This window comes from Indicator indicator, chromosome 20 (assembly GCF_027791375.1).
Source record: "Indicator indicator isolate 239-I01 chromosome 20, UM_Iind_1.1, whole genome shotgun sequence".
Lineage (NCBI taxonomy): Eukaryota > Metazoa > Chordata > Aves > Piciformes > Indicatoridae > Indicator > Indicator indicator.
The window spans coordinates 10,659,535-10,687,149 of NC_072029.1; the positions used below are offsets into that span (position 1 = coordinate 10,659,535).

At 38.7% G+C, this 27,615-nt stretch overlaps 1 protein-coding gene across 1 annotated transcript in view; it reads left to right on the forward strand.

The window, feature by feature from the left end:
- The window catches only part of ARHGAP12 (Rho GTPase activating protein 12), a 65,824-nt gene that overhangs the window by 32,625 nt on the left and 5,584 nt on the right, over positions 1-27,615 (forward strand). Inside the window, exons 3-12 of the mRNA XM_054390000.1 lie at positions 379-519; positions 2,172-2,252; positions 6,676-6,801; positions 10,161-10,235; positions 13,089-13,150; positions 14,803-14,884; positions 21,592-21,693; positions 22,336-22,434; positions 24,094-24,202; positions 25,244-25,363. Of these exons, the coding sequence (XP_054245975.1) occupies positions 379-519; positions 2,172-2,252; positions 6,676-6,801; positions 10,161-10,235; positions 13,089-13,150; positions 14,803-14,884; positions 21,592-21,693; positions 22,336-22,434; positions 24,094-24,202; positions 25,244-25,363 (997 nt within the window). The remainder of the gene's footprint in view (positions 1-378; positions 520-2,171; positions 2,253-6,675; positions 6,802-10,160; positions 10,236-13,088; positions 13,151-14,802; positions 14,885-21,591; positions 21,694-22,335; positions 22,435-24,093; positions 24,203-25,243; positions 25,364-27,615) is intronic.

Consider the following 27,615-nt stretch of genomic DNA (forward strand, 5'->3'; position numbering starts at 1 on the left):
CCAAGTTTTTTGAGGCAATGCAGATTACTAAAGCTGACTTTTCTTCATCATTCAGTAAGGTGATTTTTGTGGGAATAAAATTTAGACCAGCAAAAAGTGATTGAGTTAAAATTTGACTGACTGAAATCTGGTGTAGTAGAACTTTAAAAAATTGTATTGGTGTGAATCAGCTGTTCTGAAAATTCTTGGAATTGCCTAGACATGATCAAATATTTCTAAACTGTAAAAATGCATCTCTTATTCTCTGATGTAAAATAGAAAAATGTCAACTCCCTGCCTTTATTACTATTCTCTTTCTAGTCAAATAATCTTTGATCTTTCAGATTTTAAAGCTCTTTCATTCTCAAAACTGCCTTGTATGTTTCTGACTACTTATAGCATCTTTCATCAGAAGAAAACGACCACAGTTCTTGTTACAGCCAGTCAGATAGTCAGTATGGTTCTCCTCCAAAGGGTTGGTCAGAAGAGTTGGATGAACATGGTCAGACCTTATATACCAATGACTATACTAATGAAAAGGTACTTTTTCCTTCTTCTCATCCTGTGTTCCAAATCTTCTCTGCTGATTCACTGCTAGAAATGCAGATTTCATTTCTAGAAGTGAAGAACCTACCTCAGCAGTATTTCCTTTTGGTTTTTAAATATGCATGAAACTTTGGCAAACAAAGTGGTGGGGGCTTTGTTTTTGTTTTTATTTTTGTTTTGTTTTGTTTCTTTTTTTTGTTTGTTTGTTTGGGGTTTTTTCCTCCTTAAGTATGTTCTTCAATATCTAGAAAAAGTTTTTGTATTTCCAGTTTGGTATCAGATTATATTAAATGAACATATCATGTATCATTTTCTTAATTACAGCTCTCCCCCATCCTCTTTAGTTATACTTCAGCAATGAACTTCCTACCAATACAATGTTTTTTTTCTTACTGCCTTTTTAAAAGCTGTTTTCATCTACATAGCCCTTCCAGTGAGGATGGTTTCAAACTGAAAACGCTGCTTTATCAGTTTCATCCTTTTACTAGAGATTTTCAGTACTGCTTTCAGATGGAGACAAACCTTTTAATTAAACTACAGCCATATTGGCAGATTGATATTCTGTTCTAATTATCTAATTGCTACTGTGATTCTGGGTATTGCATAAAAATTTCTCCCACATAAAGTAAACGACAATATTCTGTTCTCTTTGTGAAGCAGTCCCATTTTTCTAATTGGTCACTAAATTTGAACCTTTTTTTTATACTTCAAAAAGTGTTCATTGAAACAGTAGCTTGTTAATAATATTATAACACCACCTGTTCTCCAGTTGATGTATGCAAGTTAGTTTTTTTTTTTTTAAAAAGAATTTAGAAAATAATTCCGTTTTATGTCAATTTTGGAATTTTGTGCTGCTTATCCTTTTCTTGATAAAGCTCTGTTAGAGTACTTTGTTTGGCAAATAGGCATTTTTTGTTGTTGTTTAAATTGGACTAGTATTGATAGAAAACAGTGCTTCCTATCACAAACAGTTTGTTGGAAGGCAGTCTTGTGAAACCTGCTTGACCCAAGAGGCTTGCTGTGAGTGTTTCTTTGCATATTTTGGTGCAATCTTCTTGCAGATGACAATTCTTTCTTTGCTGGATAACTAGTCACAGCTGTCACAGTTGTACCTTTTTGATTTGTGGGAGTTGCCTCCAGAGGTTACAGAAAGCATATTCTTAATGATTTATTTAGGAGCTGCATCTCACATTCCTGTTGATGTTTTATAAGCAGAGTTGTTCAGCAAGTGCAATTAATCTCTTACACTTACCAGCAGTTGCTAGTTGAGCTTCTTGGTAACTCTAATTTTATGTATAAAAAGCTTTACACAGACCTGATGCAAAGATTGTTCCTTCTTAAACCGACACCGTAACGTTGATGACTGAGTTACAGCATCTCCAAAAATACCTTTTTTTCACAATCTCTTGTGTGATATTGCAGGACTATGTTCTGAAGAGTTACAGAAGGAAAAAATATTAATGAGCCTAAGCTGAAAACGGCGTCGCTGTCATTGCTAACTAACCTCGGTTGGAGGTTGTGTGCTAGACACTTCCATAGTGGAGGGCACTTTATTAAAAATTGACTTTAAATCCCAAGTATCAGAGCTTACTGTGTTATGACTGTCACTCTGATTTTGTTTCCTGTCATCACGTTTCTTTCTGCAGTGGCTAAAACACTCAGATGAACAAGGCAGACCATACTACTACAGTGCTGATGGTTCCCGGTCAGAATGGGAGCTACCCAAGGTGAGTGAGTGACCCAAAAAAAGAAACTTTGACAGCTTGGGGCTTTCTACTGCTTTATAAATGCTCAATGGCATTTATTCACCACAAGAGGACTTGGTTATTTTTTGCATTTTTGTGGAATTTCTGATTGCAAAGAGAAAAAAAGAAATATACTCAAGGACATGAAAAATGGATGTTTGTGACTATTCGGGTGTCAAAGAAGATCTTGTATCTTTGCTGAGCTGAGCAAGTCTGCAAAATCTGTGATTTTGCTATGGTAAGGAAAAGCTGTATAGGGATTTTTTTTTTTTTTTAACTTACGAAATGGCTCTGAAAAATTGTAGTCTATTTTTAGTACCCTCCAAAATGCTTATACAGACATGTGCTGAAAACCCAGAAAACTCAGCTGAAACTCTTGGATCTGTGAGGATGACACAGTTTCACCAGAAGTGTATTCTGGTATTTATTAACTTAGTAATTAAAATAGGAATCTGTAGGAAAGTGGCAGAGCTCTAGAGACATTTGGTATTCTGAGGATGCACCTAATAATAGTATTTAATTCTTGTTTTCACTTTGGAAAGCTACAGGACAATTGTTATAATGTATCGAAACCTCTCATGAGTGGTGAGCGAAAACCATAGACTTCAGCAGTGTAACTCTTGCTTGGATGATAATGGAGCTGCTAGGAAAAAAAATGCTCTTGGTCAGTTTTTTCACAGAATCACAGAATGTTAAGAGTTGGAAGGGACCTCCAGAGAGCAAGTCCAACTCCCCTGCAAAGCAGGACCACTTAGGGCAGGTCACACAGGAATGTGTCCAGGAGGGTTTTGAAGATCTCCAGAGAAGCAGTCCCCACAGCCTCTCTGGGCAGCCTGCTCCAGTGCAACCATCATCTTCACAGCAAAGAAGTTTTTTATCTTGTTGAGATGGAATTTCCTGTGATTTAGTTTATGTCCATTTCCCCTTGTCCTGTCACTGGGTATTATTGAAAAGAGGCTGGCTTCATCATCCTGACAGCCAGCCTTCAGATATTTGTAGACAGTGATAAAGTCCCCTCTCAGCCTTCTCTCTTCCAGACTGAACAGCCCCAGGTCCCTCAGTCTTTCCTTTTAAGAGAGATGCTCCAGTCCCTTAACCATCCTGGTAGATCTCCATTGAACTCTTTTCAGTAATTCCCTGTCCCACTTGAACTGGGGAGCCCAGAACTGTACACAATATTCCAGATGTGGTCTGACTAGAGCTGAGCAGAGTGTATTTACTTCAAATATTGCTTTCCCAAATCTGTCGTGAAATGAAGTGATGGAATACTGTAGTCATGTAGTGCCCTTAAGCCAGACAAAAAGAAAAGATTCCTTTTTGTTAGATAGTTTTTAATATTCTGGAGTTCTTTAGAATATAAATCATCTGGAGTTTCTGGGGATAGCACAGTAGCTGAGCTAGTACTGCAACACTGACAATCTTCACTGTTATAGCATGACCTGCAAATGTGAACATGCTCAGGAATAACACTTCTAGTATTATTGTACGTGTGTGAAAAACTGTAAGGTTATCTCTTGTGGAGGGAGGACAGTTACAAAACGAATTACTTGAGACAATCTTATAGAAAGCCCTCCAGTCACGTATATTTAAATAACAACTAGGAATAGCTGAATGCCTCTGGCTAAAAGTGAAGTCTCAGATGGAGTAGCTTTGACAACTGCTGAAAAGTCTATTAAGGCTCATGATGAGTGTGACCCAGCTTTTTGCAGTGGAAGAGGAGAACATAGTGAATTATTCTTTAGAATGGGTAACAATCCTTAACCCTCATTTGTGGTAAATCTTGCAAAAGATCTGGAGTTTGCTCCTATGCCTGTGTGTTCTGCTCCACTCTAATAAAAATTAGATTTTAATGGTGGTGTAGATTTTCAGAATGCATTTCTAGGCTGATATCAGGCATAACATGATATGATACTTGTCCAGCCTCTGACTGAACTCTCTGCTCCAAGAGCAGGCTTTGAAAGAAGTTCCATATAGTATAAGCCTCTGGAGTGGATTCACAGTATTGGTGTTCATATTTCTAAACTGTCTCTTGTCAGAAGTTCCTGCAGCTTTAGCTCCCCTCACTGTATCCATGGAGGAAGCATGAGGTAGAGGAGCTTCGTTTTCAGCAGTCTCTTAATGTACTGTGTGTGCACTGGCAACACTGAGTATTTGCTCAGGGACCTCAATTTTTCTTCAAAGATCGTCAGAGTAATCCAGAGGGTTAGAAAGTGAAGCAGGGGATGTCCAAGGCCACAGAGTGAACAAAGTAGGTTATCCAGAGGTGTTTCTCAGTCACCTGTACATTTGAATAGAGCTGCTTGTCTCAGTGGTCTTCTGCATGGGTTCTGTTCCTTCTGTGCAACTGATGCCTCCAACTGCTGCCACCCAGATGTCCTGTGGCAGGGAAGGAGGAATCTTCTTCCCCTACCGAAAGAAAGAGAATGAAGTCCTTTAGAATGCAAAAATTATTCTTTTTATCTATGTAGATTTAAGGAAAATGTGTTATTGATTTAGTTGATAAGAAAAGCAAGATCTGTAACATAGGTATGATACCTATTGCAGCAGCAAAAAAAGCTAATTCAAAGCCAAGGACGGTAGCAGCACTGAAGAGTGGCTTTGCTCTGAGGCAACAGTTAATGTTTTCTATTTTTTGTCATTTTTTACATTGCAAAAAAGCTTTGGTTTCAGACAGTCTATGGGCACAACTGCAAAAAATATGGTAGACCCTATAGTGTGCTAAAGGGAACTAGCATATTTAGAATGTTTTTAAGAGCTGCTTTTTCCATCTCTGATTCTAAGGAGGGAGAGTAAAATGCTTACCTTTGGGTCTTTACTAGCTTTAACTGTTGCTTCCTGCTCTTTTCTCCCTTCACTCACCCAGTTTTTTTCATCTGGCTGAGAACATTATTAACCCTAACCAGGAATATTTTTTTTTTCTGTTTCTTAAAGCTGACATTCTGTGTCATCTCCATAAGAATGGGGACAACTGCTGCAAATAACTCAGAGGTGTTGACATGTATTTCAGTCACAATTAGGCTAGGACAGAGCCTTGAGCCATGTTGTGGGTTAAAATTAAATACAAGTCACTCGGCCAGCTGAGAGAATCAGAAAATTGTAGAACAAGGCAAAGAAGGCTTTTAAGTAGCAGGTGAAGGCATTGAGCAAAGTCAGCAATGAAAATAACTCTGTGTGATCTAAATTTGCATCACTGGTGTCCTTATGCTACACCACGAGTTGTTATGATGGAAGTTGGTGTAACTTGGTGCATGCAGTCAGAGTATGAGCACTTTGCTTGTGTGAGAGATGCTTAGTGAGAGATGCTCCCAATGAAATGGGCAACAAACTGGGGGGATGTGCCAGAGGGGTTAATGTAATGAGGAAAAATTTGAGTATGTACAGGATTTCCAAGAGCAGTAGTGTACATATTTGGAGTTGTGTGCTACGTTACCAGAAGCTTCACAATTAATAACAAGGTACCCCAAGATGATGCTATTAAGGCCCATGGTACAGCAAGGGTTGTCCTACCAGTTTTATTGGGTCAGTTTTATTGCAGTGTGCAACCCTTGCCTGATCTCTGTCTTCAAGATTATGTCAAAGCTTAGGCACAGAAAGTCTGCTTAGAGTTACATAAAAAGAACATTTAGTGTGTGGGAAGGAGAGCCTGTACTAATAGTGTGAAGTAATAAGATAGAGTTGGTTATTGTTGCTGATAATCAGTGGGAAATATTTTAAGTGCCTGTAGGAGAGGCAACAGCTCTGCAGGTAGTGGTCCTGTAGAGACAGTCAATAAGTGAACCAGACCTTGAAACTGTTCTGCAGGGCTTTTTAAACTGAAAAGATTGAGTGGAGGTGAAGCAGAGAGCAGCAGAGGTGGTGACATCTGAGCCGGTTAGGCTGCTAGCTCTGTCTGCTTCTCTGAGGTAGAGCCACTGGGCTCTGCCTGCTCTGGAGGATGGCTGGTTCAGTTGGAAAATGCAGTCTGAAACAGTATCTGATCTCACTGTGATTTTCTTAGGACATCACAGATCAATCCATTTATTTTAAAAGTGGAGGCTTGTCTTGAACCCAGAAGGGCTTCCCTCTCACCCCCTCCTGGTGTGTTACACTACTTGTAATGAATCAGACAAAACCCATGGAAACACCTGAGTGAAAAGTGTTTACTTGATGAGGCAAAAATGTCAGATGTTCTCTTCAAAGACTTGTCAGTTTATTAACACTGTTTGTTACACCAGTGCAAGTTATTTAAGCTGCTAAGATGCATATGGCTTTGTGTTCCTGAGGTGTTAGCAGGGCTTTGTTAATGAGCTCCATATACTTTGCTTTAACTGTTGTTTGTGCTGTTAAGATAGGAGTGGTTTGTCCAAGTCTTGTTTGCTTGAATCAGATTCTGCTTACAGTCTGATTTTTCTCTTCTCTTCTCTAGTATAATGCCTCACCACAGCAGCAGAGAGATATAATAAAGAGTAGAAGTCTGGACAGGAGGCTACAAGAACCAATAATTTTAACAAAATGGAGGCACAGCACAATTGTGTTGGACACTAATGATAAGGTAGGAGCAAATTAAACAGCATGCTGGAGTACCAGCTGTTTGTGATGTGTGCAGTGTTTAGTCACATGAGTATGCTTGAATTTCTGAACTCTCAATTTTCCTCATATTCTGTGGTAGCACTGTGTAATGTCCAACAAAACCAAGGTCTGTTTGATGACTTGATCGATGTTACTTTGTGTAGCAGCTCTTTCGTTACAATCCTTGAAGTACTTTAACTAGCATTAGCTCAGAATTTGGTGTGTACAGCCTTTTTAATTATAGCTGAGGATCTCCCAATTCAGTTTAAGTTACGGAGTGTAATTAGGGTTTGAATTCAAGAGTTGTGGATGTGGGTGAGGTTCTTTTGTAAGGTATAGTGAGATTCATGCCTGTAAGAAACACCAAGGAAGAATACACTTGAAAGACTGCAGAATTGAAGTAAAAGTTGTACTTGCCAAAGCAAAAACTACACCTTGAAGGTATAAATAATAGTATTATGGAGTGGACTTACCCATTTAATGGCTGTTCCCTTCATCTCCGTTGTAGTATCTCAAGGAAAGAGCTGTGTGGTTCCAGCAGGATTGTAACACTGTTACTGAAGGTCAAAGGACCGTGCTGAAAGTGCTGAAATGCTTGGCTTTCATCCTGTCCAGAGCTGAGCTGGGTGTTTAGTCTGTGGGTGAGGAATGATAAAAGTTGTTTTGTGCCTCTTCCCAGGGCACGTTCTTGCTAGTCTGTTTTGGGCTGGGCACTAATGGTTGCTGTTTAGGCCACCAAGGGGACAGAGCCTCTCCCTTGCTGCCCCCCACTGCCTGTCTCCCTCCACTTTTGTCTCAGCCATTTCTGCTGGTGCTGGGACATTCTGCCCATGAGTGTGGATTGCTGAGAGGAGGTGGTCAGGGAGGAACTGGAATATGTGTTGTAGGGTGGTGGTTTGCTGGTTTCTGTACCTTCACAGTAGTCTGTCCCAAGGATTTGTGGAAACTTAAGTACTTTGTGATGCTAAAATCTTTCTCAGGATGAGATACCAGGAAAGAGCATTGTAAACTCTCTGCCTTTCTAAAGATAGAGGGGAAGATGAAATGAATATAGATTTGTGAGCATGGAGAAAAGCCTCTTAAGGGGGCTGTGTACTTGCAGATGTCAAAGACAAACTTAAATGGACAAAACACAGTAGTTGTAATGAAAATGGATCTGCTGCCCAGAATGTTATTTGCTTGACCTGTTTCTGATACATTTTAATGGCATTCCTTGTTGAAGTATAGGAGAGTGAGTTTGTCATGAGTTGACTGAGTTTCTCAGGATAGAATTTATTGGATTTGATCTTAAGCTTTTGAGCTGTCAGTTTAGAATATATCATACATAGTGCTGAGGAGGCAGCAGGCTGTACTTGGCTGGAGACTTTGCACCTCTACATGTTAGTTTAGCTCCAGTGATTCTGAGGTTCCTCTATTGCTCCTTTCCCCTCCTTGCTCTCCTTTCCCATCCTTCTGTACTGAAGTGTGTGGTGGCACTGCATGTGAGGCAGCCTAGATGGATTCCTGATAAATTAAAGCTGAGTGGACACTTCCAGCCTCATGTGCAGTCTATTCCTCACAAGTATGAACAGTTCTGTTGGAGACAGCTTAACGTTTTGGCCTCATTTTTAAAGGGAAACATTTTTTGGCATGATATTTAGTTCTGCTTTGGAAGGACCTTTCTGTAGTGCTGCACTGAATGCAGAAGCTCTTGTAAAGCACTGAGTAACTGAAGCTGTTTACTTTTCTTCGAGACCCAGCGTTCAAATACCAAGACCTTAAACCTAGTGAAGCAAACATGAAAGTGTGCAAATGCCCTGTGTAATAACCCCAAGGAATTGTATATCTAAGCCACCTTTGTGAAGTCTAAGTAGCTTAAAGCTCCTTCAGCAGCTTCAAAATATGCAGGCAGCATGCAATTTTTGGTGATAGAGAGACTATATAGCTCATGTAAAGAGCAATGCTAATATTTTGAGAGAATTAAAAATGTGTAGTGGAGCAATAAATTGGTGTTTTGTGAAAAGGCAACATTTGTTTGATGCATTGATGCACTCATTTTCTCACAACTGGCAGGCACACTTAGATATTTTGCTTTCAATTAGTATATGGGAAGGAAGTAGTTCATAGCTACAGATACTGGATTGCTTGTTCCAGAGCTGCTTAGTGTGTGAAAGCTATCTCAGACTCAGAAGGAAATAGAATGATAGACACATCAACCCCTGGGTAGTCTTTTATCTGACTTCTAGGGAAGATATTTTATTGTTTTCCCCCCCCTGGAAAAACAACACAATTCAATTACATGAAAATAGGCCAGTCAAAAGAGTGCTTGAAATATGGCTAAGTGAAAGTATGGATTGCCATGGCTGATGAGAAGTTGAGGATATCATATTTAAACTATATTCTTACTCTGAAAGGTTGGACTAGGTGATCCTTGAAGTCCCTTCCAGCCTGGTATTCTACATGTGCTTGTTAACTCTTGATTAGCAATATCTGGCACATATCTGTGTGTAGCTATCAGCTGAAAAATTTGGGAAGCAGAGAAAAAAAATACTTTCCTGAGATGGACAACATTGAATTCCTTCATCTGAATGTGTGTGGGTTTTTTGTTGTTGTTTTTTTTTTTTTTTCCCTACAGACATCTGAAATTATGGAACACTGTTGCTGGGGTTGTTAGTGTTCTCTGTCTGAAATCAGGACAGAGAACAAAGCAATCATTAGTTCAGAGGAAACACACATGCCTTTTTTGGTTCCAGATGGGCAATTTTTCTAGTTTTCAGAGATTTAATACTGTCTTTTGGGCTGTGGTTAACATCCAGTTTAAAACAAAAACCTGAGTCTCCAAAAATTTTTCAGTGTTTGAGCATAAGGAAATTAATGATCATGACTCATAAAAATTAGTAGAGCTGGTATATGCTTTTCTACATCTATAACTACTGTACTAATTCTGTATTTACTAACAACACAGAGACATAATCTGTTCTTCAAAATCTTGGTATTTATTATTTGGTGCACTCTAAGGATAATAACTTTTGCTTCATAATTTAATAGCAAATCATACAAAAATATCTGCCCCTTAATAAGGGTGAAAGCTTTGCTTTAAGCTGATGCAGTGTGTATTAACATTTTTTTTTCTGAGTGGATATGTGCTAATTAACCCAGTTTGAGTTTAGTAAGCAGGGTTATTTATAACTGAGTGCTTAAAAAAAAAAAAGTACTTTTTTATTTTTTTTGGTATTGTATGAGTGTGTGTGTGTGTATGTATATAGAGAGAGTATCTTAAAAGAAAAGTTAAAAGAAAGGTTAAAAGAACAAAAACAATTGTAAGAAAGACAATAACTTACATTATCTATTTGAATTTTATAGGAATCATCAACTGCTTCCAAGGCTGGTTTTCCTGAAAATGAGTCCTCTCCTTCTTCACCAAAGCATCAAGCCACAGTCAGTATGCAAAGTGTTTAAATAGATCAGTAAATGTTGTAGAAACCAAGCTATTCATGGTTAGAGAATTGAGGGTAAGCCTGCTTATTACTGAAAGAAAATAATGGGATAAAACTGTTTGAAGGCTTTACATTTTAAAAGGAATGCATTACATCCAGCTGTGCTTTCAGAAAAAAAATGTAAATGAGTTTGGTTTCAGTACAGCTTGGTGATAGGAGATAAGGTTAAAAATTTGCTGTGGAATAAAGTCATAGAATCATATGGGACCTCCAAAGGTCATCTAGTCCAACCCCCTGCTGCAGTGAGCAGGGACATCCTCTGCTAGAGCAGGTTGCCCAGGGCCCTGTCAAGCCTGGATCCCATAGATTTATATATCTTAAGGTTTCTCAAGTGGTCCTGAACTTGATCTTTCTTTATGGTGGGAGAGACTTTACCCTACTGGTCCATTGACTGGGAAGATGGACCGAGCAACATGTCCCTGCTCACTGCAGCAGGAGTTGGTCTAGATGACCTTTGGAAGTCTCTTCCAACCCAAATCATTTTATGATTCCACTTTCCACCCTAAACCAGACCTTGTTTATTAAGCAAGCATAGTTGATAGCTATACATGCAAGCAATTATTGCTGCATGTATTTGAATGTCTTTAAATATGGCTCAGACCTTGAATAATTAAAATTGTATTTTTGTAGAAGAACTGACTGCTGCTTGAGATGATAAAAAACAGTCTGTAGTTTCTTTAGCTGCCCTCTGGGTTTTAAGTATTACAAAGAAAGCTGGTCAGGTTTTTTGGTATTTTGATCCTTGTTTTCAAGTTCCTTTTCCCTGATTACATAAATTTTCCCTTTAGTACCCCCTAGTGTTGCTGTTAAGTAGGGCTTATTTTTCTGCAGAATTCTTCTTTGGAGCTTACAGGAAGATTGGAAAGGGGCTTTTCATAAGGGTGTCTAGCAAGAGGACAAGTGGGGATGGTTTGAAGCTGAGGGAGTAGGTTTAGAGTGGAGCTTAGGAAGAAGCTCTTCAGCACAAGGGTGGTGAGACTCTGGAGGTTTCCCAGGGAAGTTGTGGCTGTCTCTTCTCTGGGGGTGTTCAAGGCCAGATTGGATGAAGCCTTGAGTAACTGAGTCTAATTGAGAGGTGTCCCTGCCCATGGCAGGGGTGTTGGAGTAGATGGTCTCTGACCATCTCTCTCCAACCTAAGCCATTCTATGATTCCCACTGATGTTCCACTATGGCTAATTTATTAAAACCCAAATGTGTTTGAGAATCAGTTGCTTAGTCAGCTGTCAAAGATGCTGCCAGGCCATTCTACTTATTAAAGCCAGAGGACTGTCAGAATGGTGCGGTGCATAGGATTGTTAGTGGTGGTCTGCATAGATCCCAAATAAGTCATCTAAAGAAGGAGCTTTGTTTTGGGGAGGGGAGGGATGTGGCTAATAATTTCTTCTATTGATTTCCCAGTTTTGGAATATAATGTCTGTCACTGGCTTGGGAAAGCATTTCAGCCAGTGGGGATACTAAAATAAGTAAGATGGGCAGCTACCACTGGACTGAGGGAACATCTCAACCACCAGCTAAACACTATTATCCTTGGATATGTCTGTCTTTTTCTATTTTATGTGCTGTGCTTGAAATGTGTAGGTAAAATGGTTAAGGTTCATGAAAAACAGGTCTGTGTCTTTGGTGAGAGGATTGCTGCAGTTTGCCAGCACAAATTCTTCGTGATACTGAATCCTGCAGTTATGATCCATTGAAATTTGAGATTTAGAGGAAAATGCTGAAGAGAATATATCATCTGCCTTCATTGGATCTAGAATTGAGGGCACTTTTGTGATGATCAAACTAATTTGGATCCTTTCCCTTGTTGATTGTTTCAACTAATAGCTTAGTTCTTAAATTAGGAACTCTTAAAAGCTGCTACTGAAAAGGAATTGATTTAAAAAAAAAAAAAACAACAATTTCCCATTCCTTTAGCGCCATTCACTGGTAGGACACAGCTGGAGTGACAGGAGAAAATGAAAGAACTGCACCTTCTCTTGAGGGTCACAAATGGTGTAAATCAATGGTTTTCCTTTTTATCCTAGAATAGTATTCCAGGCATTCCTTTTGTATTTTATTAGTTTTGCATAGAAACTAGAAATATTCAAAATAGTTGAAATTGGCCAATGCCCTTCTTGATCAGCAGTGTTCTTTTTCCCCCATTCACTGATCTCCAAATTTTTACAGAGGCATAGCAATATAAATGATTTTTTATCAACAAGACATAACTAAGTTGTTTAAAATTCTAATATTTTGCTTGGAGGAAGGTGGGGGGGGGGGAAAGGACATCAAAGAAATGTTTCACTCATCAGTTTTTGAAATGAATATGTAAATGTTTTTATGCATTTCTACCATGTTTTATTTAAAGCATGCAGCTCTGTTAAAATAACCTGGAAGTATTTTTGTCAGACAGTTTAGGCTGTTTGTCAGCCATCTCCTTTTTTTTTTTTTTTTTTAATGCTTTTTGAGTAAAGGACAAAGAAAAAATGTGCTGCTAAAAAAACCATTATAAATTTACATTTAAAATTGCCACTGTTTTAATGTCACAAATGATTTAGTTACCTGTTCAAAGAACCTAGGCCTTGAAGGAGGACAGCTTTTTACCCTCTGAATGGTAAATGCCTAGGTTCCCAGAGGAATTTTGATTTTGCTGATCTCTCCATATTTAGATATGCTTAAGACAGTTTCTTGAAGTTATAGCATGGGCAAGACTGCTCCCTGCCAGGCATTGGTTATTTGGGGGATGGAATTCAGTGCTGTGATGGCTGTGGAAGCAGATTTTCTTTTCAGTTTACCATGTCTCACTCTATCCTACAGGGTCAAGAGAAGTATGGGTTACTGAACGTGACAAAAATTACAGAAAATGGGAAGAAAGTTCGGTAAGTCTTGAGCTTCTGGAATTACATGGGCATAAGGGCTTGTGTAAGGGATCTGACTTCTCTCTTAGGGCAACATAGTGGAGTTTGCAGTTTCTTATTTTTCATCTAAATTTGCCTTGGAGGTTTTCTTATAGGATTTGTAGCATTGTAGCATCTTGTAGCATTTCCTTATCTCAAAGTATGTGTTCCTCCCAGTGAGCTAAAGGTGACGGACTTCAGAGAGTCAGAGGCTTGTGCAAGCCAGGGCTCCACAGAGGGCAGTGATGTCATGAAGGTGCACTGATGAGAAACACCTTTTCAAAATTGGGATTGAGCTATTTATTTAACAGAAAATCCATGTGTGTTTTAGCCTGCCTTATTCCTTGGCTAGAATTGGTATAAGAGGGGCTTTCAGGCTTCATCTTCTCCAATTTCCAAGGAGTGCACATGTCACATACTCTCTAATTCTTCTTTCATTCTGCTTGTGAAGGGTTTGAAGCAGAATGTATCACCCAAGTTGGTCTCCCTGTAGGTGATGAATGACCTAGTTTCTAGCTTGCTTTCCGTGCCTCCCAGGCAGGCATTTACATTATAAATCATAACATATAATCGAGTAATGCTCTCTAACTTACATTTTTGGTGTTTTGCAAAGAGTTGGTGTTAAACAGTGCATAAGTGTGGCACATCCTCAGATGTCATTTAGGTTTACTTTTAAAAAAGTAAAGGTAAAAAAAAAAAGGGGTTAATTTTGATCATTTAGTCTTTCAGTTGTATCTAGTTCAGTGTTTCCCAGAGTTTTGATACATGGAGCATGCTTTTCCTGAGGATTAAACAGTCAGCACCCCATTGATGTTACAGAGCCACTCTGACCTAGTCCAATGCAGCTGGGCAGCACATCTGTCCACCCCTGGTTTAGTTCCACAGAGCTGCTCCTAAGAGCTTGGTAGGAAAGGGTGGACAGTGGCTCCTGTAAACTGCTGCTGATGTGGGATGCTCTCACCATTTACACTGCGTTTTTTGGAAGCATTAATCTGGATTACAGCACTGCTGTAAAGAAAGGTGCAACATAGTCAGCTTGTCACTTTGAGAGCTGTTGGATAATCATTCCTGTTTGGGCAATAGGTATAGCTTACCAGGGCTCACCAAGACTTTTCTTTCTTTAACCTCAGGAGGGCAGGTACTCAGGCATAAAAGCAAATACTCAGCTGGAACAGCTCATTTATTCTTTCCCTGCACTTTTTAATGTGTAGTGAATATTTCGTTGCCAGTGTAAATGAGCTTGTTAAATAAATGTGGGACACTTGCATCCCAGTTAGATGTGATCAATCAGTTTCCAAATTATGCAGTGCTTTGGCATAATCTAAGCACACAGCAGGCTGAGCATTCCAGATTAGCCCCTTTGAAATTATAATTGTATGGTGGTTCTTCTGGTGAACTGCTTCCACTACTAATTAGCTTTTGTTTGATTTAGGCTTTGATGGTCAGGCTTGGGACTGTTAACATATGTTCCCTTTTACAAATATGATAGCAATTAAGACTTAACTGATGGCACTAATGACTGTATATATGGTTAAATATATTAACATATAGGTCAGCTGGGCAATAGTGATTGGCAGCTTAAATATCCTCCTTCAAAATCAATTTATCTTGTGTTTGTTTACAAATATTTACAGAAAGAATTGGATGTCATCATGGGCAGTGTTACAAGGTTCATCACTGTTGTTCACTAAAACCCAAGGAAGTGGAACTGGCTGGGTAAGCTCGGGAGCAAATCCCACCCTCGTTTAAGTGTTAATCACGTAAAGCACAATAAATTAAAGATCTCTTATTTTTAGGGCTTAAATATCAATATGCATGCATAATTTAGAAAAAAAATAAGAGTAAGTTAGCAAGAGAATAGTTTAATAGGACAATTTAATGTAGAATGAGAAGAAAGCCAGTTGTACCTTCTTATATTTTTGTTCCTGGCCAAATATTTTTGTGTTCCTTACTAATGTGTTTGTCTAAACAGTTTGTTTTACCTTTCTTGGATATTTTTTTCTTTTTTTCATAAACTTCAGGTAATTTTGAATGTGACTTGCTTGTTGAACTGGACTATTGGAATAATGTAGCATTGTTTGTCTTATCATTTAGTCTTTGCCTTGCTGGATTTCGTATTTTTGTTTTATGTCTGCATAGTGCATGACAAATATTTGTATTTTGGTGTCTGATGAAGACCTAGAGAGAAACATCCCAGTAAAGATGATGAGTACTCAATTTTTATATCACTCCTGGTTTAATAGCTTTATAATTAAACTGGCTATATTTATCCAGCTGCATTCCTACATTAATAGGTACAGAAAGGATTCTTTATCTTGGTTTGCATTACCTATTTATGGAGATCTTGCACTAAATTGTGTCCATCCCCTATAATAACTGAAGAGAGGTCAGATTCAGTTTTTGTTATTCCAGTGTGCTATGTGAATTCCATCCAAACTGCATCCTCGAGATACATGCTGTGCTTTGCTCATCTGCTGCTGCACTTCTTTTTGAGTAGTGAATTGTATGGACAATTCTCTTCTAAAGCATCAAGTTCATTGCAGAGCTGTAAACATGTTCCCCACCTCTCCATTTCTGTTGCTGTAGAGGGGGTGGTTGGAACAAAAAAAAAGAGTGAGGATGGATGGATAACATTTGGGATAATAGAGAGTAGAAAAAAATAATCAAGCAGAAGGAAAAGAGAAGGAAAGAAAAAAGAATAAAAGTTAAAGGCATGGGCTAAGGTAAAAAACAGTGTCCAGTAGGAAGTGGACTTGGTGAATTCTGCAGTTTACTTTTATAGCAAAGGTTCCAAACGTGCTTTAGTTTTACAGATAGAAATATCCATGTTTGGAAAGTAAAACTTGTCTTTAACTACTAAAACTCTCAGCCCTAATGTAGCTCGACCTCCCATTATTTTAACTGTGTGCTGACATCATTAAAACACAGAGTGTTAAATTAAGATCCAGTTTATGAATGCAGGGCACTGTTATGAGTGAATGTGTGCCCAAGTGAATACCCATACAAGGTAATCATGCAACTTTCTTTATGGATCTCTTATGATCTCTGAGGTCCCTTCCAACCTAAGCCATTCTATGATTCTGTTGCTTAAGGATGCTAAAGTAAGTTGTGCTATACCTTCCAAATAGAGTCATTTGGTGGGGACATAAATTCTTCTGGTAATTTAAGTGGAGCAAAAGTATCAGAGTTAAAATATTTCTGTGCAATGTAGTATAGGTACTGTCAAGTATTGGAGCAGGGTCAGCAAAATAAATATCAACAGTATGACAGAATAAAGTGAAGCTGGAAATATTAAGTGGGGCTCTAAGGACTCTGTGTTGTATACCTGCATACTCGGAGTTGGCTTTGTAAACATGTAATTAAATATTCAGCACACACACTTCTTATTCTCTGTAGGAAATTTGGTTGTTAAAAATCCTACCTCACCTCTCAGACTTTGATCCATGCCAGTATTTAAAAAGGTGTGAAGTCAAGTCTAACCGTTTGACGTAAGAATTTCTTCTTCATCATATGAAAATATTTGGTTCAGCATTCGTCTAGTGATTGATATAACCATATTTATGTTTTTTTTTTGTGCATTGTTTTGTGACTTCATCACTTCTCTTCCTTTTTCTCATCAAGTCATTTTGCCAAGGGAGCTCAATTCCTGAGCTCTTGCTCTCGCTGCTTTCTTCTTGGAAAAATGCTCTCAGCCGTCGACCTGCTGTCACCTATGTAAACTCTGCCCAAGTTTCAGCTGTCACTGTATGTGTTCTTGTTGCATGCCTCTTGTCACTCTCAGGCTATTTGCCACTAACCTTGAAAGTACACTTGAACTTCTCCAAGGTTTAAGTTTTGTCACTTGGTGTAACACCGTGTGTATGTATCCTGTTTGCTGTTTTCTGAAAGTCACCCAAGGTGCAAATTAACACAAGTGCCCTGCAGTGATCCTGTAATTGTTCTCATGGAACAAAGTAGCAAGACTACCTGGTTTCATCAGTGCCAGAACTACACTTGCCAGTTTGCTCATTTGAACCACTAGTGTCTTGACTAATAAACAGCATGATTCAGTCAGTTTCTTAACAGATATTTATATCTAATTCTTCCTAACACAACTAATTTAGGATGTTTGTAAAGTGCCTGTGATGCCTTTTAAATACAATGATGTACATGTTGTTGGTTAATTCTAGCTATGTTTGGAGTACCCAACAAGGTAAATGTTATGTAGAAAGAGCTGAAAGGAAAAGAACTCAAGAATGTTCTGGCTATGTGCCACCTACAGAAAGCTGGTGTAAATTTGTAGGGCTTTTTATATAAAAATAATGTAAGCATTTGTAGTTAGTCATGTTTGGAAGTGTAGATGCCAAGCACAGCACTGTTGCTTATCAGAAACTAATATGTTAGTAGCTGATGTGGTAGTTTGTGGCTCAAGGATGAGGAGGAGTTTAGATAATGATTACTAGTGTTAGAAGAAACAAACATGCTTGGCTGGTTATATAATTTGGCTTTAATTTTTCTATCTCAGCACTCATCAAACGAAAGCTTTCATGGAAAAAATCATATGCTGACAACGTTAAAAGGAATGTTTTGATAATTTGAGTTCTTCAGGATTTTAAAATATTGGTGATAAAATTTTGGTGTCTTGGCTTGTATTTGCTGGAGTGGAGAGAGCACTATGATTTGAGTTTAGCTAGGATTCCTGAGACTTCTAGACCTTGTTGATGGTACCTTTTTATTTTTCCTAGAAGGGGAGAAACTGTAGGCTTATTCAATTAGCCTTGTGCTAAAAATTGCACAACTGCCTTTTTTTGTCAAATTCATTGCTACATATGTGGAAGCCTGGAAGAGATAATCTGTACACTTTTGTATCCTTCCTGTGAGGAAGTCTGGATTTTTCACCACTACAAGCTTTCACAGCAATTTATATTTTCAGCTATTGAAAGGAGGTGTGAAGGATTTATAGTGGCTACTGCCAAGTTTTATCAATGGGGCTTCATAAAACACAGCACAAGTTAACTGCTTAGGATTCATCTGTCAACCTTCTGCAAGAGGCATGTGTCCTCAGTGTTAAGTACAGTGGCAGTAAACCAGAAATGGGTAAACTTCTCAAACATCCAGGAAATAAATGCTCTTCAAGATTCATCTGGAGATACTCTTGTTTGCTGTGTTGTACAGTCACTGTAATTATAGCCAAGGATGTCTATGTACCTTAATACAGTTTAATCAGTATTGCACAGCTGATGATGTAGGAGCTCAGAGGAATATCAGGAAAACCCTTTGGAATGCAAATCCTCCTGTCAAAGTCTGTTTTCAAAGAACTTCTATCATTTTTCTATGACAAATAATATGTATATATTTTATTATTTATTAAAGCTATAAGTTCTGAAGCTTCACTACCAGCCACAAAGGACTATCTGTCTCCTTAGCTATATTGCTGCAGCCCATTCATGAGTGAGGAAGGCTTAGAGTTAGTGTTCTACCTAACTCTAATCAGAAAAAGAATTATGAGAATGGCAGGTGTCATTTGTACATCCAGAGTCTCCCAGTTCTATTTCCAAAGAATGCTGGAATATATCACAACACAGACTGCATGACTTGTCCTGTGGAGGCTTCCAGGACTTGGAGAAAACTCCTGAAAAGGCTTTCTATTACTTGTCAGCACACATCTCAAGGCAGTCCTTAAGCTACACAGCATCTACTCTGTCTAAAGCAAAACCATCCTTAGCTTTAAAAAAAAGAAGTTATCTCTGCCATCTAACTAGCATAAACATATCCTAAGACTAGCTGTCAGAAGTGACTCTTCATATTTAGGAGAGCTGGCAGCACCATGTACAGACCTCTCCCTCCTTCTGTCTCTCACTGCTGCCCTTTCCAAGTTTCCCTAACAGCTCAAAAGTGAAATCCAATAGCAATAAGGTGTCTGCTCAGTAAGAGCCCAACTTTACCTGCCCAGGACTGAGTTGGCAGCACAATCTGTTCTGAGAAAGCAGACTTTTTGTCTAGGTGGCAGCAGATACTAAAGGAAAAGGTTTTCTCCTTACTGCTCTCAACAAAACCTGCTTGCTTCAGGAGGGTTTGGTTGCTCTTAGTTAACATTTGGATGCAGAGCATCTGAGCTGCCCGGTACAGGACTTGCTCCTGGAAGCTTTCAAGGAGGGAAGTGCCTGCTGGCATCTTGTTTTCATGTGCCCAGCAGCAGAAAAGAATCTTGACAGGAAAGCTCACAGGAGAACCTGCATGCTAAAATTTAAAATTTCCTGGAGTAAAAAAATTGTTTGTGATGAGTATATAATATATTGGTATATCAGAGGAGCTTTGAGCAGAAGGCTGGATTATTTGCATGGGTTTCCCTATCCTTGGATTCCAAAGAGCAGTTTGGGCCCTGCTTGTATGAAGGATTGGGAGACTTCTTCCTTCCCCTCTGAGAAATTTATCTTCTAGTTTTTTGGATTGTTTTGTGCTTCACTGTGAAATGCTGAATTAAATCAGGCCAAAGAAGATAAGTAGGGTGCAAAGATGTTTGAGGTAGCACTGCAGTCTGTCAGCCAGGGAGTTCATCAAGTTACTACTGTATTGGAGGGCTTTCCTTTTGGTCAAAACAGCAGTGGCTGTTTTGTTGTTGTTGTTGGATGACCTGTAGCACAGGTCATCCCCTGTGCTTTGCAGCATTATCTGGGCAGTGTTTTTAATGAATCCCTCAATCCTGCAGAGGACTTGGGCACTAGTCTCTTGCTCTCTCTGGTGTGAAACTACAATTGATTTTATTTTATTTTTATTGTTGCTTTTTCAATTTTTGGGGTTTTTTTTCCAGTATGCAGCAAGATCCATCTAGTGTGTGTGGCTGGGGAGATTTAGTAGCTGCAGCACAGCCACCCACAATTGCAAGAGCCATGATGGCCCAGAGGTTGTTCCTGTGGAGTCCACTGCAGAGCTAGCCTCTCTCTAAAGCTCTGCTATAATTAACAAGAAATGCTCTTGGATGAGGTATCTGAGAATTAAGTTAGGAAGTGGAAGGTGGTTGGTTTTTTTCCCCCTTTTTTCCAAGTGCTACTTGGCATTGGATAAATTAGAACTCTTTCCCTCTTCTGATATTTCACAAGTAAAATAACGATGATGCTGCTTTCCGTTCAACACTTAATTGCCCTTAGGACTCAGGGCAAAGCAGATTTTCCAGTGGTAAACAGCCTTTCTAAAACACAATTAGCATTAATTAACATCCATGCTGGGGATTTAATCAAAAGCAGTGGATTAGTTCTGTTTGCTGCACTGTTTTTTCTCCCCTTGGATATGGCTGTTCTTGTACAAGGCTAGAAACTTATGTTCACAGCATAGAGCTTGTCCTGGGGCTTCTGTACCCCAGAGCTGTCACACAAGCAGCCTTCACACATCAAAGGCTTTTAGAAGAAATGAAAAAGAACTTCACTGATGGAGCAGATGCCAGAAGCTTCCCATAGTATTACAGCACTGAGTTTCTGTGCTACAACCAAGTGGCTTCCCCTGTTCTGTGTTTTTACAGAGCTTTTTGTCTCTGTGGATCACTGAATTTATTTCCTTGAGGAATGATATTTCAAAGCTGTATCATGTGGGTTTGAACCCTAGTAAAACCACTTCATTAAAAAAAAAAAGTGGCACTTAATATAAATGTAAAAGTAGTAGGTAAAAATAGCTCCCTGTTGTTTTCCTCTAAACTCTTTGAAGGGTTACTTATGGGTTAAATGCTTGCTTTTTTTTTCAATTACTTCAGTTATTTGCAGTGTGTATAGTAGCTAGACAGTGAAATTCAGTTCTGTTGGCTTGCTAGGATGTGCTTCAATATTGGAATAGAAGCACTATGGGGAAAAATAAGAACAACAACATAAAATAATGTGAAAAGCATTGTTGGAAATATTTACATGTATAACCACACAAAATGTGTCTGTTACAGAAGTGCTCTTTGAGTGAGGGATATGATTCTTACCTAGCAAAGCTATTTCTGGTTTGATTTTGATTATCTGACAGAATGTGGTTTGTTTTTTTTTTTTTTTTTTTTGTCTGTTTGGAGTTTTTTTTGTTTTGTTTTCCTCAGTTACTTACTAGCCACTTTTGATTAAAACTTTGAACCAGCTTGACTAAATCAAGCTACAATCAAATGCTCTGTGGACTTGTACCATTTGTGCTAAGAAAAAGCTCTGCTGGAATCTGGTTGACATGTAAAATGATGGAGTTGTAAGGGATTTAAGCTGAGCAGCTTTTAATAAGCATGACTACAGGGTGGGTTTGTGTGGGTTTTGTTTGGTTTTTGTTTTCCTGCTGTCATTCCTGTAGATTCGTGGCAAAGTATTTTCCTTGGGTTAAGTTCCATAGACTCCAAATGTTACAGGCTTGCAAAAATGCATCCCTTTTAGGAGTTTCTTTGGTCTGAAGTTTCTCATCATTGTTCCTTTTTTTTTTTTTTTTCCCAGAAGTTTGGTGTCAATCAGTCTAAGCCAGAATTTACAGTGGATCTCAGAGGGGCATTGATTGACTGGGCCTCAAAGGACAAATCCAGCAAAAAGAATGTTATTGAGGTGAATTGCTTTATTTCAGTGCAGAATTATGTGTGATTTGATGACTTAGGAAATTTTCTCTAAACTTAAAATAAACCAACCATTGTTTTCTTCCTGCTTAAAGATAGATGTATCTTAATACCTCTGGGGAGACCTAATAGCAGCCTTCCAGTACCTGAAGGGGGCCTGCAGGGATTGGATGAGGGGCAATGGTTTGAAATTAGAGAAGAGCAGATTTAGATTGGAGGTTTATGAACAAGTTCTGCACCATGGTGGTGGTGGAATACTGCAACAGGTTGTCCAGGGAGGCCCCATCCAGGAGCTATTCGAGGTCAGGCTAGACAAGGCTCTGAGCAGTCTGAATTAGTGGAGGATGTCCCTGCTGACTGCAGGGGGATTGGACTAGATGACCTTTGGAGGCTCTTCCAACCCAAACCATTCTATGATTTTATGTACAAGAAATGCCCATTTTTAAGATCTGTATGGGATGTGCTTCTAACTTTTAAGCAGATATATTTGTTTTCACTGGTAAGTGCTCTTGAGTGGCTATATATTATCTAAAAGTTATGCCAGGGAGATGTTTAGTTTGATTTGGGTGATTTAATTTTTGAATTTCTAGTGTGTTTGTCAATTCTGATGCTATTTGTTTGTATTTCTTTAAAGCTAAAAACCCGCCAAGGAATCGAGCTCTTAATTCAATCTGATAATGACAGCTTTATTAATGAATGGTATAAAGTTCTGAATTACACCATCAACAATCAGGTATGTATTTGAATTGTGAAGGCTCTTTTCTCAGGGCAATGTTAGCCAAATAACTGTTGCAATGACTCCCACCATTTCACATACACCTTCATTTGCTGTTTTTACTTGCACGTGGGCAGGAGGTTGAGGATGTGGCAGCTCCTGATGGTGACAAGTGAAATAAAATTCATGGTGGCAAACGAAGAAGGATGCTCCACTGAATTAAGAACCAGGAGATGTGGGCTGATGTCCAGCTCAGAGATGAGCTTCCTTCCCTGACCCAATACTTGTTTGGTCTCAGTGACCTGAGAGGTTGTGATAGAGTGGGAGTAAAGGGGGGAGGACAGCCAAGGGAGCTTCATAACATACCTCAATCAGCATTTGATACTGCCAGTCACATAAGTTTGCACTAAAGTGCACATTAAAAGCCCTGGCAAAATACTGCATTATCTCTTCTTATCAGACAGTATAATGCCAACTATGTAATCAGCAGAAATGATTAAGCATTTGCTCTTGATATTGCCAAACAAGATTTACTGTTTTGGAGTTCAGAAGAAGTTGGAGGTCATGGAGAAAATATTTCTCTCATATCAAGTTGACTGGGTGTGTATTCTTAATTTTCAAAGGTATAGGCCTGGCTGCTGCCCAAAAGCTGCATTTATGTTGCTTTCCATTTATGTAGCCTTCATTTCTTTTGGCTCTGATAGCACTTGCCTCCCATACCTGTTTTCCACACAAACACAAGAGGCCAAGATGAATAGTTTAGTTAACTTCTGAGTGCTTATGCTTTAGACTCTGTATCTTCTGCTCTCTCCTGCCATGAAAATGTCATGAGCCTTACTAACCAGGTTCAGTGATTCCCTTCTCCTGTCTGCCTCGTGCAACACAGCTGAGGCCCCTTCTTCCCTGGCTAAATAAAAATGCAGATGGAAAGGCTGAGAAATGCTGGGATGTGAGAGAGATGTTACATGTTAGGTTGAGGTAGTGAGTGGTGGAATAGGGTCATACATGTAGCTCAGGTATGAGGCTGCAGGTTGGCCGTTCACCAGATGCTGATATGTGCCTCCACACTGCAAATGTGATCTGTGTTTAATGAGAGTATGCCAAGAATGCAATAACACAGGACAAGAATTCTAGGTGCTGGTGTATTTATTTTTTTTTCAGAGTGAATTCAGTCTGTGTTTTGACTGTGGGGGAATTTTTGCAACTGGCAGTTCAGTTTTCCCTTAAGAAAATTTTAATCACAGAGATCAGAAATGGGGCAAATGCTCTAGAAATGCTTTTTAGACTCTATCAACCAGGTGTTTCTGTAGCAGACCATGAAATAACTGAAGTTTGTCTACTGGGTTTAAAAATTCCCTGACACATTTCTGTTGTTTAGCAGTGGGTGTAATTTAAGTGTTATCAAAGGCTGGTTGTGCTTTCTTCAGTGTCTAGCAAAACTTTCTTTATTGGGTCTTATGATCAAATAGTGTTTCTCAAAGTTAACTCACTCTGCCAGTGAGAATGGTATCATCTCTGATGATATTTTTAGCATCTAGAGTTCAGGAAAGAACCAAGTGGATATCACTGCAGGGAAAAAAATGTGTATTGTAGAACTGCCTACAGGAAATGTATTTGTTAATGCTGTATTCTATGACTTGGCAAACTGACCACTGTGTATCTTCTTAAATCCAATAGGTAGTAGAGTCTGATGAAGTGTTAGAAGATGATATACCAGATTCCCCTGGGGTGGAAAAGCAAGACAAAGAAAAAGAGAAAGAGAATAAAGACTCTAAGAAACTTCGTTGTGAGTTGAAAAATTTCCATTAATTGGTTTTTGCAATGCCAGGTTTTTTTATACTTTCATCTTTTGTGTTGTGTGTAAACAAAGAAATCAAAAAGACAGCTAGAAATTAAACTACTCAGGTCTCAAAACAGGCTTTCATATAGTTCATTCTGCACCTTGGAGCCCGTTAGTAGATCTTCTTCCATGTATTATTAATCATACTTAAACAAAAAGGAAAAAAAATAGCAAATGTCTTCCGTTCCTGCTGTATGACACATGGAGAAAATAGGCAGTGGTGAAATGGATTATTTTCAAGGTATTGTCAACTGCACAGAAGTAATTGGATGTTGGGGTTTTTTTGCTGAGTTTATAATAGGTTTAGAATAAGAATTCTGTTGTCCTTTTGCATGTTCAAAAGTGATTTGTTTTACTCGGGTTGTGTCCGTGGTTCAGTGTCTGTGAATGTTTGCACTATTAAACTGTGGTTTGACCAGGTTGCCAATGATGATGTATTGGCTCATTGTAGAGAAACGAAACATTTTTAATTGCACTTTCAGCATTTTAAAGCTAAATTTCTTTTAGCTATAGAAATGCAGAAAAATATATTAATTAGGTAGACTGATTTTTTTTTTTTTCTTTTTTTCCTTCCTCCCCATCTTTTACTTCTGGGCCTTATATGTAATATACAAGAAAGCATTTAATTCTTTCAAAATATTTAACTTAATGAAAGGCAGGGCTGGTTTTGAGACATGCATTTATGTTTTGAAATCCATATGGAAGCTACCAGTTAGGTAATTTCACAGGCAGCAAACACCTTGTTATCACAAGATTTCTTGTGACAAATGGGGGTTTGAAAAATGGATACCATTTACAAGGGTTTTTGAAAACTTAAAGAAAATAAAAGTGTGGATACATTGCAAATTTGAATTTTTGGATTTTTTTTTTAATGTGATTTTGAGCCTTTTTTTTTTTTTTTTTGCATTTTGGTGTTGGTTCTGTGGCAGATAAATGCAATGCTGGTTCTGTGGATATTCAGACTAAATCATGTATGCCTCTTTCCAGCAGTGAAAGCACCCAGCAATATAGATTCCACAGATCAGAAGAAGACCAAAACGAAGCTCAAGAAGTTTCTTACCCGGCGTCCTACGTTGCAAGCTGTCCGTGAAAAAGGCTACATTAAGGGTAAATGAACCTTTTTTAAAAAGGCTGAATCTAGTAGCTTGATGTGTAAAGTGGGATTAAACTGGTCTAGTTTTAGAGGCAAGCACATGTACATAGCTCGTTTAAGAAAAGTGTTGGATGTATAGTGGAATTGGTGAATGATTCTTTTTTTTTTTTCATTCTTCTGAGTGCTGCTACTAGCCACTAAACTTCTTGGAGGATGTCCTCTCCTTGCAATATTGCAGTGAAAATTGAGGGCCCAGGAGCCTGTTTGAATTTGGAGTGTTAGCTGGAGAGTCCATTTAGTCTGCTCTTCTGAGCTGGAAGCCTGATAGCTGTTGAACATTCATGCATACAAAGGAAAGAGACGCCCTTTGGGTACAAAGCTTAGATGTGCTCATCTGTTTCACAAAGGTGTTTCAGTCTGAGTGGAACTAGAGAATCGTGTGCTATCTCATAAGAAATTTAATATTTAGGGAAACCAGGATGAGGCTAAAGGAATCCTAGCGTAAATATATTTTTCCCTAGCCTTTTTTGAATGTGTTTTTTGTTTCACAAACAATGCTTGAACTTATGAAAGAATTGATTTGCATTTGTCAACACTTGTAGAAACTTTGGGTGAACAGTATTTGCACTGGATTAAGTTAATGTGTTTGTGTAAATTACTGACTTGGTACTCACTGTAAAATTTTATTTATTTATTTGTATGCTTTAGCAGGACTTGTAGGTGGTGCTCTACTAGGGTCAAAATAGCATATGGGTAGGCAAATACCAGAACAAATCCTACTGTGATTTGCCTAACTGCATACTTGAGCAGGTTTGCTTCTGTTGCATGTGGCTTTTGATATATTTGTGTATCTACAAATATAGTTTAACTGTGAATTATGGAGATTTTGTCTGGGAGGAGGAGGCATTCTTCCCAGACTTTGACTTTCTGCAGCTTAGTATTCATGTCATGAATCAGTGACCTAACTTCTGACACTAGCAACAGTGATTGCTAAGCCAAGTTTAATTTGTACACATGCGTGCTGGTGGTTGGATGGTTTTTAATTAATAAAGACATTAAGGAATGAAGAGTTTGTTTTTATTTAAAAGCATGGTGTAAATTGCAAAAGTTGGATCTGTGCTGTGCAGTTTTACATTTACTGTGTGAATGACAAATACAGAAGCCTTTATTTTTAAAAGCTGGGTGTACTTTTTGTGGCTGCTACAGAACAAGCTTAAGTTAAATGATGGGCTTGGCAAACTCAGTATGAGCAGGAAAAAAAATAAGGAAAAATTCTAGGAAAAAACCTGCACTTGAAACAGCATGCACTAAGCAGAGAAGTGACTGTGAAGTTTTGTTACATGGAAAAACGAAATGACAAAAGTTACTTTAAGATGAACAGAAAAAAAAAAAAATTAATCCCTGTCCGTGTGGATATTGTTGAAGTCAGAGGCAATTGTAGCAAATAATTTTGTTACCTGTTAGTGTTTTTTTTTCTGCTACCTAATCTGCATCCCTTGCCCTGCTACTGCTGCATGCTTATCCTGGCTTTCTACTGTGTGGGTTTTTTCAATCCCTTGCTACTGCTTCTGCTTCTATAGCTGGCTGTGTGTATATAGCAGCAGCAGGACCGAGGTCTTCTGGGTTACACACACAGGTAATGATGCCATTCTGTGCCAGGTTCATACTGTATAATTGGTTTGGTGTGCTGTTTGGATTTCCCAAAGCAGCAGTCAGTGCAAATGTTGTTAATGAATCTACCTGAAAAAATGGGCCAGGTGCTATGCATGGTACAAATGCAGGAGCAGCTTCTCTCTTGCATAAGCTCTGTAAGATCCACTAGACACTGCAAAGATGGCCACTTGCACACCTTAGGTAACAGATTCAAAGCAAACCCAAAAACTTGCTTCCCTTTAAGAGTGTGAGCCTTCCTTCTCTACCTTGAGACCCTGTTTCAGTCTCAGACACCTGCAGAGGGGATGCTGTTTCTTACTTGATGTCTTTGTTGAAAACCCTAGAAATCGGTCTGAGAAAGACTTTGGTGATAACATTATCTGAACCAGAGGAGTTAACATGGTGCTGAAATAAATACACTGAGACATGGCAACAATCTTTTCATTTTCACTCCAGGTTGTGATAGAAAACACTCCCCCTGGATTGTGTAATTTTGAAAACAAGACCCATCATTATCTCTGTCCATAAATGCCTGTGTTTAAATTCCAGCATTGCAGCCAGGTTGCCTATGCATAGCCATACTTGCACCCATTCAGAGCTCTGTGATGAAAAG